Here is a 14,890-nt window from a genome sequence, read left to right as displayed (position 1 = left end):
ACGTAGGGTGCCTATTTTAACTATGCCATTCAGAACATTAAAATAAACTGCCATCTACCATTACCACTATTTTATGAAAGGTAATTTTAAGACCAAAAGAAGTAGGAAAGACATAATCTCAGAAAAAAAGACAGGGTTTTAAATTGAGCTTAGTTAAAAAAAAAAAAAAAAATCACTACCCTGTTCTGGTTTTTCCATTTCATCTTGAGCCAGTGGCCAAGGGCCAAACCCTGTCTGTGACCCAGCATTTGCATTTGACTAACAGTGCTCTACAGGCCCTTGTGAGTGTCCCTGGACACATGGGCCATTAAAACTAAACACCTCCCTGAGTGTCCAAGCCTCAAAGCTAGTACTGAACACCCCAAACTGCAGAACTGAAGGCATTTGCTAATGATCCCATTTAGCACTGCTATGCTCAGAGGCGGGGGATCACAGGGGAATTGGGCAGAGTTATTTCAGTTGTTCGCGGTAGCATTTGATGGGGCCTTTTAGAACCACAGCTCCAACTCCAAGGAGCCAAGAAAGACTGAGCTATCTGGGTGTTTTAGATAAAACCTCAGTCTTTCCACCTGTGTTTCATTGCTCTCACACCACTACCACACTCACAACACTTCTGACACCACAGGTGTGGGGTTTTCCCCCACGCCAAGCAATTCTCTGTGACACACCAGGGTGTTCTACAATTTAACTCAATCCTGACACCATCTACTAGAGACAGCGTCAGATCCCACAGGTTAAGGGCTCAGTCCCATGAGACTGCCCCCTCCCCCCATCCCCACAACCAAGATTCAGATGCCAATCACAAGTAGTAGGCCACCACGATACCCACACCTTCTGTCTGACTTGGCTACAAATTGGAGGTTCCCATGACGTCTTCCTCCTTGGATTCAATTATTTGCTAGGGTAGCTCACAGAACTTAGAGACACACTTACTTACATTTACCAATTTATTAAAGGATACAGATGAACAGCCAGATGAAGAGATACATAAGGTGAGGTCTGGGAGGGTCCGAGCACAGAAGCTTCTGTCCCAGTGAATGCGGGGTGTATCACCCTCCTAGTACTTGCATGTGTTCACCAACCTGGAAGCTCCCTGAGCTCCATACTTTTGGGATTTTAATGGAGGCTTCATCGTGTAGGCATAGCTGATCATTAACTCCACTACCAGCTCTTCTCCCTTCTTGAGGGAATGAGAGGCAGGGCTGAAAATTCCAAGCTTCTAGTCATGGCTTGGTCTTTCCAGCTAGGTCATCCAGTCAGGTCATCCAGGAGCCACTCAGGACCCCACCCAGAGTTGCCTCATTAGAACAAAAAACACTCCCATCACCCAGGAAACTACAAGGGTTTTGGGAGCTCTGTGCCAGGAACCAGGAGATGAGACCAATATGTGTTTTCTATTATCTCACACTGGGTGTGCAGACATAGTGAGAGAGGCCAGCTTGGGGAGTCAGGACACAGGGGCTGTCATGCTGGTCCTGCTGCTAACCCAACCGTGTAATGTTTGGTGAAGTCCTCAACCATTTGGAGACTTGTTTTTCTCTTCTACAAAATGGGGGCAGTAATGCCTGCTTTGTGTTTCTCAAGGTTGTTCTGGGAATCATATAAGTAATGGCTGTGAATATGGTGTTAAAGCACCCTAAAGGAATGCATATTTGTGACTCTCAGCCTCCACCCCCTTCTAGTCAGGGCCCCAAGTTTTCCCACTAAGTTTATACCAAGGATCTTTCCCTCCAGCCTGACACAGTACTTTCCACAGTACAACACTCCAGGGTAGACTCCAGGGCCTTGGTTTAGAGCAGTGGGGTTAAGGAGAAGCCAATATTTTTCCTTCTCAGACTTCTGGTCCCCCAGGTCACTCCAGGATGGAGGGAGCTGCTAAGTATAAACACTCAGGAATCCACAAATACTCTTGGAATTCCAGCTTAGTGAGCCTGTTCAGTAATGCTTCCTGCTAAACTAACAAAGAGTGATAGCAGAAGAATGCTGGGAGACATTCCATCCCCTGGCGTCCAAAGAATCCTGGCAGCTCAACTTGTTATATCAACGTGTTATATCTGGAAGAAACTTTAGATCAGTGGTTCTTAATTCTGGCTAAACATTAGAATCACCAGGGGAGCTTTTAAAAAATACCCTTGCCCGGCTGTACCTCACACCAATTAAATCAGAATATTTGGGAGAGGGACCTAGACATCAGTATTTTTAAAGCTCCCCAGATGATTGCAATGTGCAGCTTAGTTTGAGAACCACTGCTATAGAGGATCCAGGTCAAACACCTCACTTTACAAAAGGAAAAACTGAGGCCCTGGGAGTTTAAGAATTTTGTCCGAAGTCATACAACTGATTAGAGCTTGAGATATCAATTCAACAAGTTGATGATAATAACAGCTCATTTTTTGTTGAGCTTTTACTTTGGGCCAGAGTAAGCACCAAGCACCTTACAAATATAATCTCAATAAATCCTAATGACTTTATGAGGAAATTGAGACCCAGGGAGTTTAACTAGTTTTCTCAAGGTCAAAACAACTGAACAGTGGCAGAGATTCCAGTTCAATTGTTCAACTAAGTTTGAGCAGCATGCAGATGACAAGACAGGGATAGGGCCCTGCCCTTAAGGAATTTACAGTCTACCTGGAGGGACAGGACACAGGTGAGCCAACATTTAAAACACATTCTGATAAGTGTTACAGTAAAAGTCAACAATGGAAAGACAAGGAAGGCACCTAACTCTGGGAAAAGTCAAAGAAGTCTTCTTAAAGGAGGAGGTATTGAAGAAGTCTTAAAAGGTGAATGAAAGGTAGTTTAGTGAAAAACGAAGAGGGAGAGAAAGTGGAAGCAGCTAGTGTAAAGAATGGTGAATGCTCAGAGCTATGCAGTAATTCATAGTGACTTGATAAGTATATTTGGGTGGAGCTATCGCCAAGAGGTGAGATTGAAGAAGTACAGAGACTAGATCATTAAGGAGTTTAAAAGAGGAAACCATAGCAGGATTATAAACGGACAGTGGAAGGATACAACTGTATGTATTTAAAAGGTTATTGGAGGATATGACACCAAAAGCACAGGTAACAAAAGAAAAAACAGATAAAGTGGACTACATCAAAATTGAAAACTTCTGTGCATCGAAGTACACTCTTACCAGAGAAAAAGGGCAACTCATGCAATGGGACAACAAAAAACAATCTGATTCAAAAATGGGCAAAGGACTTGAATCGATCTCTCTCCAAAGAAGATATACAAATGGCCAATAGGTACATGAAAAGATGTTCAACATCACTAATCATTAGGGAAATTCAAACCAAAACCACAATGAAGTATCACCTCATAGCCAGCAGGATGGCTATAACAAAAAAATAGGAAATAATAAGTGTTGGTGAGAACGTGGAAAAAATTGGAACACTTGTGTATTGCTGGTGGGAGTGTAAAATGGTGCAGCTGCCGTGGAAGACAGTAGGGCAGTTCCTCAAAAAAGTAAAAATAGAATTACCATATGGTCCAGCAATTCCACTTCTCGGTATGTACCTAAAGGAATTAAAAGCAGGGTCTCGGGCTTCCCTGGTGGCGCAATGGTTGAGAGTCCGCCTGCCGATGCAGGGGACACGGGTTCGTGCCTCGGTCTGGGAAGATCCCACATGCCGCAGAGCGGCTGGGCCCGTGAGCCATGGCCGCTGAGCCTGCGCGTCCGGAGCCTGTGCTCCGCAACGGGAGAGGCCACAACAGTGAGAGGCCCGCGTACCGCAAAAAAAAATAAAAGCAGGGTCTCAAAGAGATATTTGTCTATTCATGTTTATAGCAACATTATTCATAATAGCTGAAAGGTAAAAGCAACCCAAGTGACGAATGAATAAATAATCAAAATGTGGTGTACATATATACAACGGAACGTATTCAGCCTTAAAAAGGAAGAAAATTCTGGTACATGTTACAACGTGGAACCTTATTGTGCTAAGTGAAATAAACCACACACAAAAGGACAAATACTGTACGAAGTACCTAGAGTAGTCAAATTTACAGAGACAGAAAGTAGAATGATGGTTACCAGGAAGGAGACAGGGAGATGGGTAATGGAGAGTTACTGTTTAATGGGTACAGAGTTTCAGTTTGGGAAGATGAAAAAGTTTTAGAGATGGATGGTGGTAGTGATTTCATAACAATGTGAATATACTTGATGCCACTTAACTGTATGGGTTAAAATGGTAAATTTTATATTATGTGGATTTTACCACAAAAAAATTATGGCAATAGCATTAAAAGATTAGCAGGTGAAAACTCAATGAGGAGACCAGTTAAAAAGCTAATGCCCAGGGGCAAAGAACCCAATAAGAGCCTGATAATGTAAGACAGTGGCAGGGGAGACGTAGGGGACAGACACTAGAGATCTCTAGGAGGTGAGTGGCTAGCTAGATGGGGCGTCAGAAAGAATGAGGAGCCCCAAAACGCTACTCCCAAAGTCCTGACCTGAGGGAGTGATGAACAGTGGTGTCCATCACCAAGACAGGGCCCACAGAGTTGGTGGGGGAGGAACAGGTTTCTGAGAAGGTGGTGAGTTCAGCTTTGAACAAGCTGAGTTTGAAGTACCTGGAGAATATCCAGGTGGCAATATCTTAAAGGAATCAGATACACTACAAATTGATCTCAGAAGGTTGGATATTTTTTTAAGTATGATAATAGTATTATGGTTATTTTTTATTTTTTATTTTTTTTATTTTATTTTTTTTTTGCAGTACACGGGCCTCTCACTGTTGTGGCCTCTCCCGTTGCGGAGCACAGGCTCCGGACGCGCAGGCCCAGCGGCCATGGTTCACAGGCCCAGCCGCTCTACGGCATGTGGGATCTTCCCGGACCGGGGCATGAACCCGTGTCCCCTGCATCGGCAGGCAGACTCTCAACCACTGCGCCACCAGGGAAGCCCTATGGTTATTTTTTAAAGTTTGTATCTTTTGTAGAAAATATGGGTGAATGGGGCAGGGCTGGCCATGGGGCAATGGTTGTTAGGGCTGAGGCATGGTACACAGAGATTCTTTACGCAATTCTGTCTACTCTGGGGACCGGTCAAAAATCACCATAATAAAAAGTTTAAAAAACAATAATAGCCCTGCTTGCCGTTCCTGTAATGGCTGCTTCCTTGAAGGTGCTATCACATGGAACCTCTTGGCCTCAGCATCCTGAACTGATAGAATTAAACAAATACCGCTTTCTGTGAAACCTTCAGCCTTTAAGAACCAGTCACCTCAAGATCTCAACATCATGATCTCAGTTTCAACACAATTGTTCCTAGTTCTCTTTTCATTGCTTTTGGTGCTGCCTGTTGTTGAAGCAGTAGAAGCCAGAGATGCAATCGCTCTCTTGCTCGGTGTGGTTCTCAGCATTACAGGCATTTGTGCTTGTTTGGGGGTGTATGCACGAAAGAGAAATGGACGGATGTGACTTTGAAGGGCCTCCTGAATCAAACCTTGCCCTGAAAACCTTTGTGCTATTGAGGTTCAGAACTGAGTTTTGGTGACTGAAAGTTCCCAAGAAACAGTAAATAGGGTAGTTCATAGTCTTGGTTATTTCCCTATAAATAGGAACAAATTGATATACTATGTTAAATGGAAAACAAAACGTTTTCTTCACAACAAATAATGCACTGAAAAATGCCTTAGAAAGAAGGTCAAAGAAGTGAGCTGTCTGAACTTTGCAGTTTCAGAATTCTCAATAGGAAGAAGAAAACTCTTGCCCAGAATCCTGGGAAATTTCCACTGTTTAAGTTATAATCACTGCCTCCTGCATCATCGAGGAGTCTTTTCTCCATATTTTTAATGGATTTTTGTTTTGTTATCTCCCAAGTTAATATTGTACCTAGCTATTAAATACAGTTGGTCAAAAATTAAAACTTATCTCTTTGTGGGGGAAACATTTAGAAAATGTATTCGATGTACCTAACGTTGAAATGGAGAAAAGATTTAATGTAAAAAAAAATACTTTATATTGACATTGAAACAGAGAAGAGATTTAATGTTTAACAAAAACAAAAAACTCTTTATATTAACTGGTAACATCTCCATGGTGAGAAGTACTATATCAAATATAAACCCATTAGGTAAGTTAAAAAATAATAATAAAGAGATGTAAACCTATAGGGCAGAGATAAAGACATTATTTTATTATTAACAATAATAATACAAAGTACTACCATTTAGGGAGTCTCTACTCTGTGGCAGGCACTTTGCTGAGCCCTTTGCATGCCTATGTTGTACTTTTCATGACAATTCTCATTTTACTAAAGTTCAGATGTCTTGCATACCAAGTGGCAAGCTTCAGATTATATGAGGCATATCAGAGGGAACGAATAAAACAAGAAGCTAGAAGGGCTAAACAAGGAAAGGTATGGACTGCTGACGTCTGAGAATAGGAAAAGGACCCCATAAAGACAGTGGTAGGTAGAGTGCTTTGCAAACCAAGGAAGAACAGAGATTCAAGAAGAAAGGAGTGGCTCCTCGTGTCAAATACCATACAAAGTGCAGGCAAAATAGCAACTAAAAACTGCTCAGTGAATTTTACAGTTAGGAGGCTGGGAGTACCTGGGGTCTTGGAAAGAACCACTGGAATGGTGGGGACAGAAACTGGGTTGGGAATGAGTGGGTAGCAAATTAGGCCTACTCTTGATAAGCTATGCTGTGAAGGGAACTTGAAAGATTGGTGTGATATTGTGATTTATAATAAGAAATATATATTTGGTCTTCATATGTTTCTGGCAGAGCTTCTAAAGCCCCTGGAATTTCCTAAGTGATGAATGTGATAAAGATGTCTTTTGTTAATGAGGTCTCTTGGACCACACCTAAGGATGGGGCTGGCTGCCAGGAGAATCAACCATGTTTTTAGAGGGGTGGAACCTTTCCACGCCCCTGACCTCTGGGGATGGGAGAGGGGCTGGAGGTTGAATCAGTCACCAATGGCCAATGATTTAATCAATCATGCCTATACAATGAAGCCTCCATAAAAACCCAAAAGGATGGGGTTTAGAGCACTTCCAGGTTGGTGAACATCTCTTTCTATCTGGCTATCCATGAGTTATATCCTTTTAAAATAAACCGGTGATCTAATAAGTAAAATGTGTCTCTGAGTTCTGTGAGCCACTCTAGCAAATTAATCAAACCCAAGGAAGGAGGGGGTCATGGGAACCTCTGACTTACAGCCAGTTGGACAGAAGCACAGGTCACAACTTGGGCTTTTGATTGGCATCTGAAGGTGGGTGGGCAGTCTTGTGGGACTGAGCCCTTAACCTGTGGGATCTGATGCTAACTCTGGGTAGATAGTGTCAGAACTGAGTTGAATTGTAGGACACCCAGCTGGTAACCAAGAATTGCTTGGTGGTGTGGGGAAAGCTCCACACAATCAGAATTGGTCCCAGACCTTAACTGGCTAATAGCTAGAGGAAGGTAGCCACAAAGGTGAGAGGAGCTTGACTGTGTTGATGTGTGGTAGGAAAACAGCAGGGGAGAGACTGAAGATGGAGGAAAGGGAGGTGAGGACACAACACAGTGCTGAGGGATCGGGAGGGATGGAGTCCAGCGCCCAGGCGAGGGATTGCCTGGGATGGAAGGAGGGGCACCTCCCTGTGGAAGGGGAAGAAGAAAGGAGGCTACTTGTGGGTTGGGGCTTAGGAAAGAGATCAGGGAGTCATGATGTCAGAGAGCAGGTGAACTGGGAGTGGGGGAAGTGAGTAAGCTGAAGGCAAGGAAGTTCTGGCCAGAGACCGGCATGTTGGCATTTCTGAGCTGAAGCAGTCATGGCAAGGCCCAGGGTGTGCCTGGCTGAGGTGGCAGGTATGGCACTAGAGTTAAAAGGTCAAGAATTATGAGATGGATGATCCTGAGGAACAGATCTGAGGTGGAGAAAAAGTCTGGTGAGTTCTATCCTCAAAGCGATCAGGAGAGAGCAGTTCCTTGGCTTAAGACAGAATCACATTTTGAGATTTAAAAAAAAAAAAGTAATTCTAAGTCCTAACTCATGGCTAACCTAAATAGCTCTTGCCAAAACGTAAATCTGTAGCTTCCTCAAGAGTAGACCAAATATTTAGACCAAGTAACAGACTGAAACTGTGAAGCAGGAAACCTGCACGATTAATCCTGAATCTGTCAGTTACAAAATGGGTTAAATCTACCTTTCTGAGTTAGACTGGAGCCTGGTCTCCATTCATTCACTCATTCCTTCATTCAGCAAACATGCTTTCTGTCTGCCAGGTACTTTGCTAGGTCTAGGGAATTCAAAAACGAATTATCTATGGTCTTTATGGAGCTCACAAACAAGCAGAGGAACCAACCCTGACGGTACGAAAATTCTAGGGCAGAGGTAGGTAGAAAGTGAAGTGGGGTTGTGTGAACACAAAGAAAGGAACCTAGATTTGGGGTGAAGGAGCACAAAAGAGCTAACATGAGATAAACCTTAAAGGAGGAGCAGAGTGCACCAGGCTGGGAAGGAAAGGAAGGGCATTCTAGGAAGAGGGACAGCATGAGAAAGGGCACCGAGGGCCCAGACAGTCGTGAAATAACAATCTGGTTTGGCAGAGCAGTAGTTCTTAAATGGCAGTCTGCCCAAGAATCAGCCTCAGTATCATTAAAAAGCAGGTTCCCAGGCCCCGGGAGCAATGGATCTGGTAGGCCTAGGAATCTGCATTTAAAAAAAACAAGTGTGCTCGGGCTTCCCTGGTGGCACAGTGGTTGAGAATCCGCCTGCCAATGCAGGGGACACGGGTTCGAGCCCTGGTCCGGGAAGATCCCACATGCCGCGGAGCAACTAAGCCCGTGCGCCACAACTACTGAGCCTGTGCTCTAGAACCTGTGAGCCACAACTAGTGAGCCCGCGTGCCACAACTACTGAAGCCCGCACACCTAGAGCCCGTGCTCCGCAACAAGAGAAGCCACCGCAACGAGCAGCCCGCGCACTGCAACGAAGAGTAGCCCCCGCTCACCGCAACTAGAGAAAGCCCGTGTGCAGCAACAAAGACCCAACACAGCCAAAAATAAATAAATAAATGAATTTATTAAAAAAAAACAAAAAAACAAGGGCCCTCGATGCTTCTGAGGACAGTTCATGCTGCAAAACCCTGGGCTAAACGACATTGAGCTATTTGTAATGAGGTGGATGGACCTAGAGTCTGTCATACAGAGTGAAGTAATTCAGAAAGAGAAAGACAAATACCGTATGATAACACATATATATGGAATTTAAGAAAAAAAAATGTCATGAAGAACCTAGGGGTAAGACAGGAATAAAGACACAGACCTACTAGGAAATGGACTTGAGGATATGGGGAGGGGGAAGGGTAAGTTGTGACAAAGTGAGAGAGTGGCATGGACATATATACACTACCGAACGTAAAATAGATAGCTAGTGGGAAGCAGCTGCATAGCACAGGGAGATCAGCTCGGTGCTTTGTGACCACCTAGAGGGGTGGGATAGGGAGGGTGGGAGGGAGGGAGACGCAAGAGGGAAGAGATATGGGAGCATATGTATATGTATAGCTGATTCACTTTGTTATAAAGCAGAAACTAACACACCATTGTAAAGCAATTATACACCAATAAAGATGTAAAAAACAAAACAAAACAAAACAAAAACCTGGGCTATAGTACAGGGTACCTGGTGGGAGAAAGGAGTGGGGGTTGTGATGAGGCAGAAATTTTGGTCAGGACCACGTTGTGCTAAGGATGACAGCTCAATTCACAAACAGTGAGGCATCTTTTGGGAGTGCCCTGATGACATCTGTTCTAGAAATCCCAGTCTGGAGATGGTACTGATGATAAGAGCCTGCAGAGAAGGAGGGTTGCATATCCAGACAAAACATGAAGGGCTTCTTCAAGGGAAAGTACATTATTTAGAGATGAAACCATAACGAGGACCCTGGTCCTACCACCCACTTATTAGCTGGGGGGTGGCCAGGACATCGTCGGGCTCCTAGGAGACAAAACCTCCCCTCAGAAGACCTACAGTAACAGCCACAGTGGCCCACATAGTGCACACAGGCCTACGCAGAATCCAGGCTGCGGGACACTCCCTGTGGTTCTGAGGCCTGTGCTGAGTCACCTCTCACTGGAACAAGCTTCTCAGAGCCCCTGGGATCTTGCTTCACATGGTGCTGCTTGGATTCCCCTTGGTTTCCAGCCCAAGGAAGGAGAAAGAATAAATATTAACCAAAGGTGTTGCTAGGGCTAGGTGCCCAGAGTCCCTCCCCTTGCCTCTCTCCCCTCACTCCCCACCCTAGAAGCTAGGATAAACAGCTGATTTCCCAGTTTCATGATCCTCTTGGCTGCTCCTGCAGAAAAGGGCAGAGGCGAGTGCCTCTCAGAACAAACCCAAGGCTGGAAGGGACTTGATGACAACCTGTTTTCTGGGAGAGGTCCCAGGCTGGCTAATGTGAAGCTCGCATCGTCACCCAGGCCTGGCTCCAGGGGCGGGGCTCTCACCCCCAGACTCCTTCTCAGGGTAACTTCCTGGCTGACTGACACAAAGGGTGACCTCGCACAAAACGACTCCCTTTCTTGGGCTTTGGCTTCCTCTGTAAAATGATGGAGTTGGACTCAAAGAAGCTTATCCAGTCCTGTCATTCCTGGACTGATTGGGCTAAACTGATTGGGACTGAATATCCTGCCTCTAACGTGCCCAGGAGGGCCAGGAGCTATTTCAGGTACTCTCAAGACACATCGATCCATTTACTTATTATTTTCTGAACACTCTACTATGTGCAAATAATAAGAACGGCCATCATTTTCAAGTGCTTACTATGTATCGGCATTATGCTACGCATTTTACACTTCTTTGCCCATCACAACAACCCTATGAAGTGGGTACTATTGTTATCTTTATTGCATAAATGAAAAAATTGAGGCTCAGAGAGATTAAGTATCTTGCCCAAGAACATTCAGCTGGTAAAGCAGCAGAGCCCATATCCGCTCCAGGTCGGTCAGTTTCAAAGACCATGGTCTTTCCACTCCATCACACTTTAAAATGCTGGTCAAACAAGGATTAGTTAGGTGCAGATCACAGCCTATACTGGAGTTGTTGTGGAGGAGGGAGGGAGGAAGGACAGACCAAGTGATGAAATTATTTTATTTTATTTTATTTTTTGGCCACACCGCACAGCTTGCGGGATCCTAGTTTTCCCAACCAGGGATGGAACACATGAAAGCGCAGAGTCCTAACCACTGGACCGTCAGGGAATTCCCGAAATTCTTTGTTAAATGGGAATAAGAATAGTACCTACCTCAACTGGTGGTTGTGAGAATTAAATGATTAACACCTTCATAAGTGCTTTAAAAAGACAGCTACTAATATAATTAACTACTGTTATTAATGAATGTTTTTAAATTGTGGTAACATATACATAACATAAAACTTACCATTTTAACCATTTTTAAGTGAACAGTTCAGTGGCATTAAGCACATACATACTGTTGTGCAACCATCACCACTATCCATCTCTGGAACTTTTTCATCTTCTCCAACTGAAATTCTGCCATTGGTTTTTTTTTTTTTTTGCGGTAGGCGGGCCTCTCACTGTTGTGGCCTCTCCCCTTGCAGAGCACAGGCTCCGGACGCGCAGGCCCAGCAGCCATGGCTCACGGGCCCAGCCGCTCTGCAGCACGTGGGATCTTCCCAGACCGGGGCACGAACCCGTGTCCCCTGCATCGGCAGGCGGACTCTCAACCACTGCGCCACCAGGGAAGCCCTACCATTGGTTTTTAATAATTATTAATACAACTCATTATTATGCTAAATATCTATATGCTCCTATCCCCTTGACAAAAGGCTGTAGGTTGTAGCAGAGGGCACGGGTTAGAGATCGTAGCCCTGAGTTCAAATTCAGATTCCCTCACAGTCGGTTTGAATTTAAACCCCTCAACATCAGTTCCTCCATGGGGATGAGACAAATACACGGAGATCACACAGGATTGTGATTAGTATTAGGTGAGATCACCGAGGAAAAGGTACATTGCAACCTCCATGCAAAGAGCTCCACAAACGTTAGACCCTTAGATTGGTGGAGAGATACTTTTAAGCTCCCAGCTCAGCTCCTGGCACAAAATAGGAACTCAGAAAAAGTTCTAAACGAACCGGAGAAGCTCTAAGTTGTGGGGCCATACTGCCCCCTGGTGGTAGCCCAAAACTGTGCAGCGTCTCTGGCCTCCCCGGTGCTCTTTGAGGCTAATTGGGTAAGACCACAGGGCCGGCTGGGAACGCGAGGGAAACCAAAGGTTACTGCCTGGAGGGGCTTTTCCTGAAGACTCTCCTTATCCCAAGACATTCTCCAGGCTCCACTCTATGTTCCAAATGGACTGGTCTCCTTTTTGTACTGCTGACTTTCTCTTACCGCTTTTGCTCATGTTGCACCACCTTCCCACCGGTGGCTCTTTCAAACCCTAAATCTCCCTCAGACCCGCTCAAATCTCACCTCCTCCAGAAGGCCGCCCTGTAGAACTCCAGCCAGGCTCTCCTTCACTCCTTTTTTTAACCTCTACAGAACTCATAGCCTGTACTTAATTATGTGCTGTGTGTATTTATCTCCAAACTTTGGTTCCTTGACATAATTTCCTTGTTTTCTAATGTTTCCCAGGTCTACAGAGCAAGAACTGAAGTGATGGATAGAGCTCCTTAAAAGCTATATATTTTTTTGGAGATACAGTTGATTTACAACATTAGTTTCAGGTATGCAACATAGTGATTCAAAGTTTTTATAGATTATAGTCCATTTAAAGTTATTATAAAATATCAGCTATGTTCCCCGTGCTGTACAATATATATCCTTGTAGCTTATTTATTTATTCATGGTAGTTTGTACCTCTTAAGCCCTTGCCCCTATCTTGACACCCACCTTCCCTCTCCCCACTGGTAATCACTAGTTTGTTCTCTATATCTGTGAGTCTGTTTCTGTTTTGCTATATTCATTCACTTGTTTTATTTTTTTAGATTCCACATAGAAGTGATAACATACACTTTTTCTCTGTCTGACTCATTTCATAATACCCTCCAGGTCCATCCATCCATGTTGTTGCGAATGGCAAAATTTCATTCTTTTTTATGGCTGAGTAGTATTCCAGCGTGTGTGCATGTTTTGTGTGTGTGTGTGTGTGTGTGTGTGTGTGTATCACATCTTCTTCATCCATTCATCTGTTGATGGACACTCAGGTTGCTTCCATATCTTGGTTATTGTAAATGATGCTGCTATGAATATTGGGGTGCACATAGCTTTTCAAATCAGTGTTTTTGTTTTTTTTCAGATATATACCCAGGAGTGGAATTGCTGGATCACTGGGAGTTCTATTTTTAGTTTTTTGAGGAATCTCCACACTTTTCCATAGTGGCTGCACCAACTTACATTCCTACCAAGAGTGCATAAGGATTCCCTTTTCTCCACATCCTCACCAACATTTGTTATTTATTGTTTTTTTGATGATAGCCTTCCTGACAGATATGAGGTGATATCTCATTGTGGTTTTGATTTATCAGTACATTTTTCTTATGATTAGCAATGTTGAGCATCAAAAGCTATACATTTTTGAGTTCAAAATACAGACCAGGTACAGCACTGGGTACTTGATACTTTTACAAACATAACAATCCCATGATAATTCTAATGCAACTCTAGTGCAAATTACATATTATTTCAATTTATAGGTAACAAAACTGAGCCTCAGAAAGGTTAAGTGACTTGTCCAAAGTCATATAGCTAGTAAGTGGTAGAGTATGGGTTTGAACCCATGTGTGCCTGCTTACAAATCCACAGAATAAATTTTATCTCCCCTGTTGACTCCTCTCAGTTGTTGGCACATGCCTGGAACAGTGACTTGGGAAAGAATTCAAAACACCTAGGCTTGGAGGGTTACATGGTGGGTTTGATTAACAATGTCTGCCGTGAGTGACGAATGATGAGTAGTGATGTGTGCACCTTGTACTTGCCATCCTTTCATTACCCCATGCTGGATGGGTCTACGTGAGGATACTCCACCTTATTCTGAACATGGTTTTAAGAAAGCATACTATGTTGAATAAGCATGAGCTTTAAAGTAAGACTGACCTGTATTAAAATTAAGCTCCATCAGTTTCTGGAACTTTGAAACGTTAGTTGGCCCTTTCTTTATGCCTTAGATTCCATATGTGTGAAATGTTTATAATAACCCCTGAGTTGTTATGAGGGTTTAATGGGATTAATTCTGTAAACACCCTTGGCATGGTGTCTGGAATAGAGTAAGTGCTCAACTGGTGTTACTTCCTTCTCCCTTCCTGTTTGAAATAGAGAGCCCGATTCCTCTTAGGCAGTAGTTTGGAGAGCACTGTCCTTCCTAGGAAATAATAATTGTATGTCAAAACTGTCACAGAATAAAAGTTTTAACCTGATGAGACCATCTGGTATCACTAGCCTCCAAACGTGATGCACCAGGAAGGACACAACATTGTCTACGTAGTACTCCTGCCAAAAGTGTCTAACTTGAATCTAAACACAAGGAAAGAATCAGACAAAGACAAAACAACCGGCCTAGATGCTTCAACAAGATCAATGTAAGAAAAAAAAAAGTTCTAGATTAAAGAAAATATAAGAGATATATCAACCAAATGCAATGTATGATCCAAAACCAAAACCAAAAAAAAAAAAAATAAAACCAGCTATAAAGGACAATCAGGGGAATTAGAATATGGATATATCTTAAATATAGCCTTGCATCAATGTTAAATTTCCCAAGGGTGATAATTATGTTGCAGCTATGTAGGAGAACGTCCATGTTCTTAGGAGATACTTGCTAAAGTATTTGGAGTGAAGTGTCATGATGCCTGCAACTAACTCAATGGTTTAGGGAAAGCTGTCTGTATGTATATGTGTCTGTATAAAGAGTTAAAGCAAATGTGGCAAAATGTT

General features: G+C 43.5%; 1 protein-coding gene across 1 annotated transcript; it reads left to right on the top strand.

The window, feature by feature from the left end:
- Positions 1-5,140: 5,140 nt before the first annotated feature.
- On the top strand, positions 5,141-5,424 carry LOC308615403 (small integral membrane protein 30-like; the record flags this gene model as incomplete). The annotated part of the gene is made up of 1 exon (XM_081230803.1): positions 5,141-5,424. The coding sequence occupies exon 1, from the start codon at positions 5,245-5,247 to the stop codon at positions 5,422-5,424; it is 180 nt and encodes a 59-aa protein (XP_081086929.1). The 5' UTR covers positions 5,141-5,244.
- Between the last annotated feature and the right edge of the window lie 9,466 nt (positions 5,425-14,890).

Source organism: Mesoplodon bidens (assembly GCF_964165515.1).
Source record: "Mesoplodon bidens genome assembly, chromosome: 1".
NCBI lineage: Eukaryota > Metazoa > Chordata > Mammalia > Artiodactyla > Ziphiidae > Mesoplodon > Mesoplodon bidens.
The sequence above is the reverse complement of the archived record's forward strand: the minus strand, read 5'-3'. Positions and strand labels throughout refer to the sequence as shown.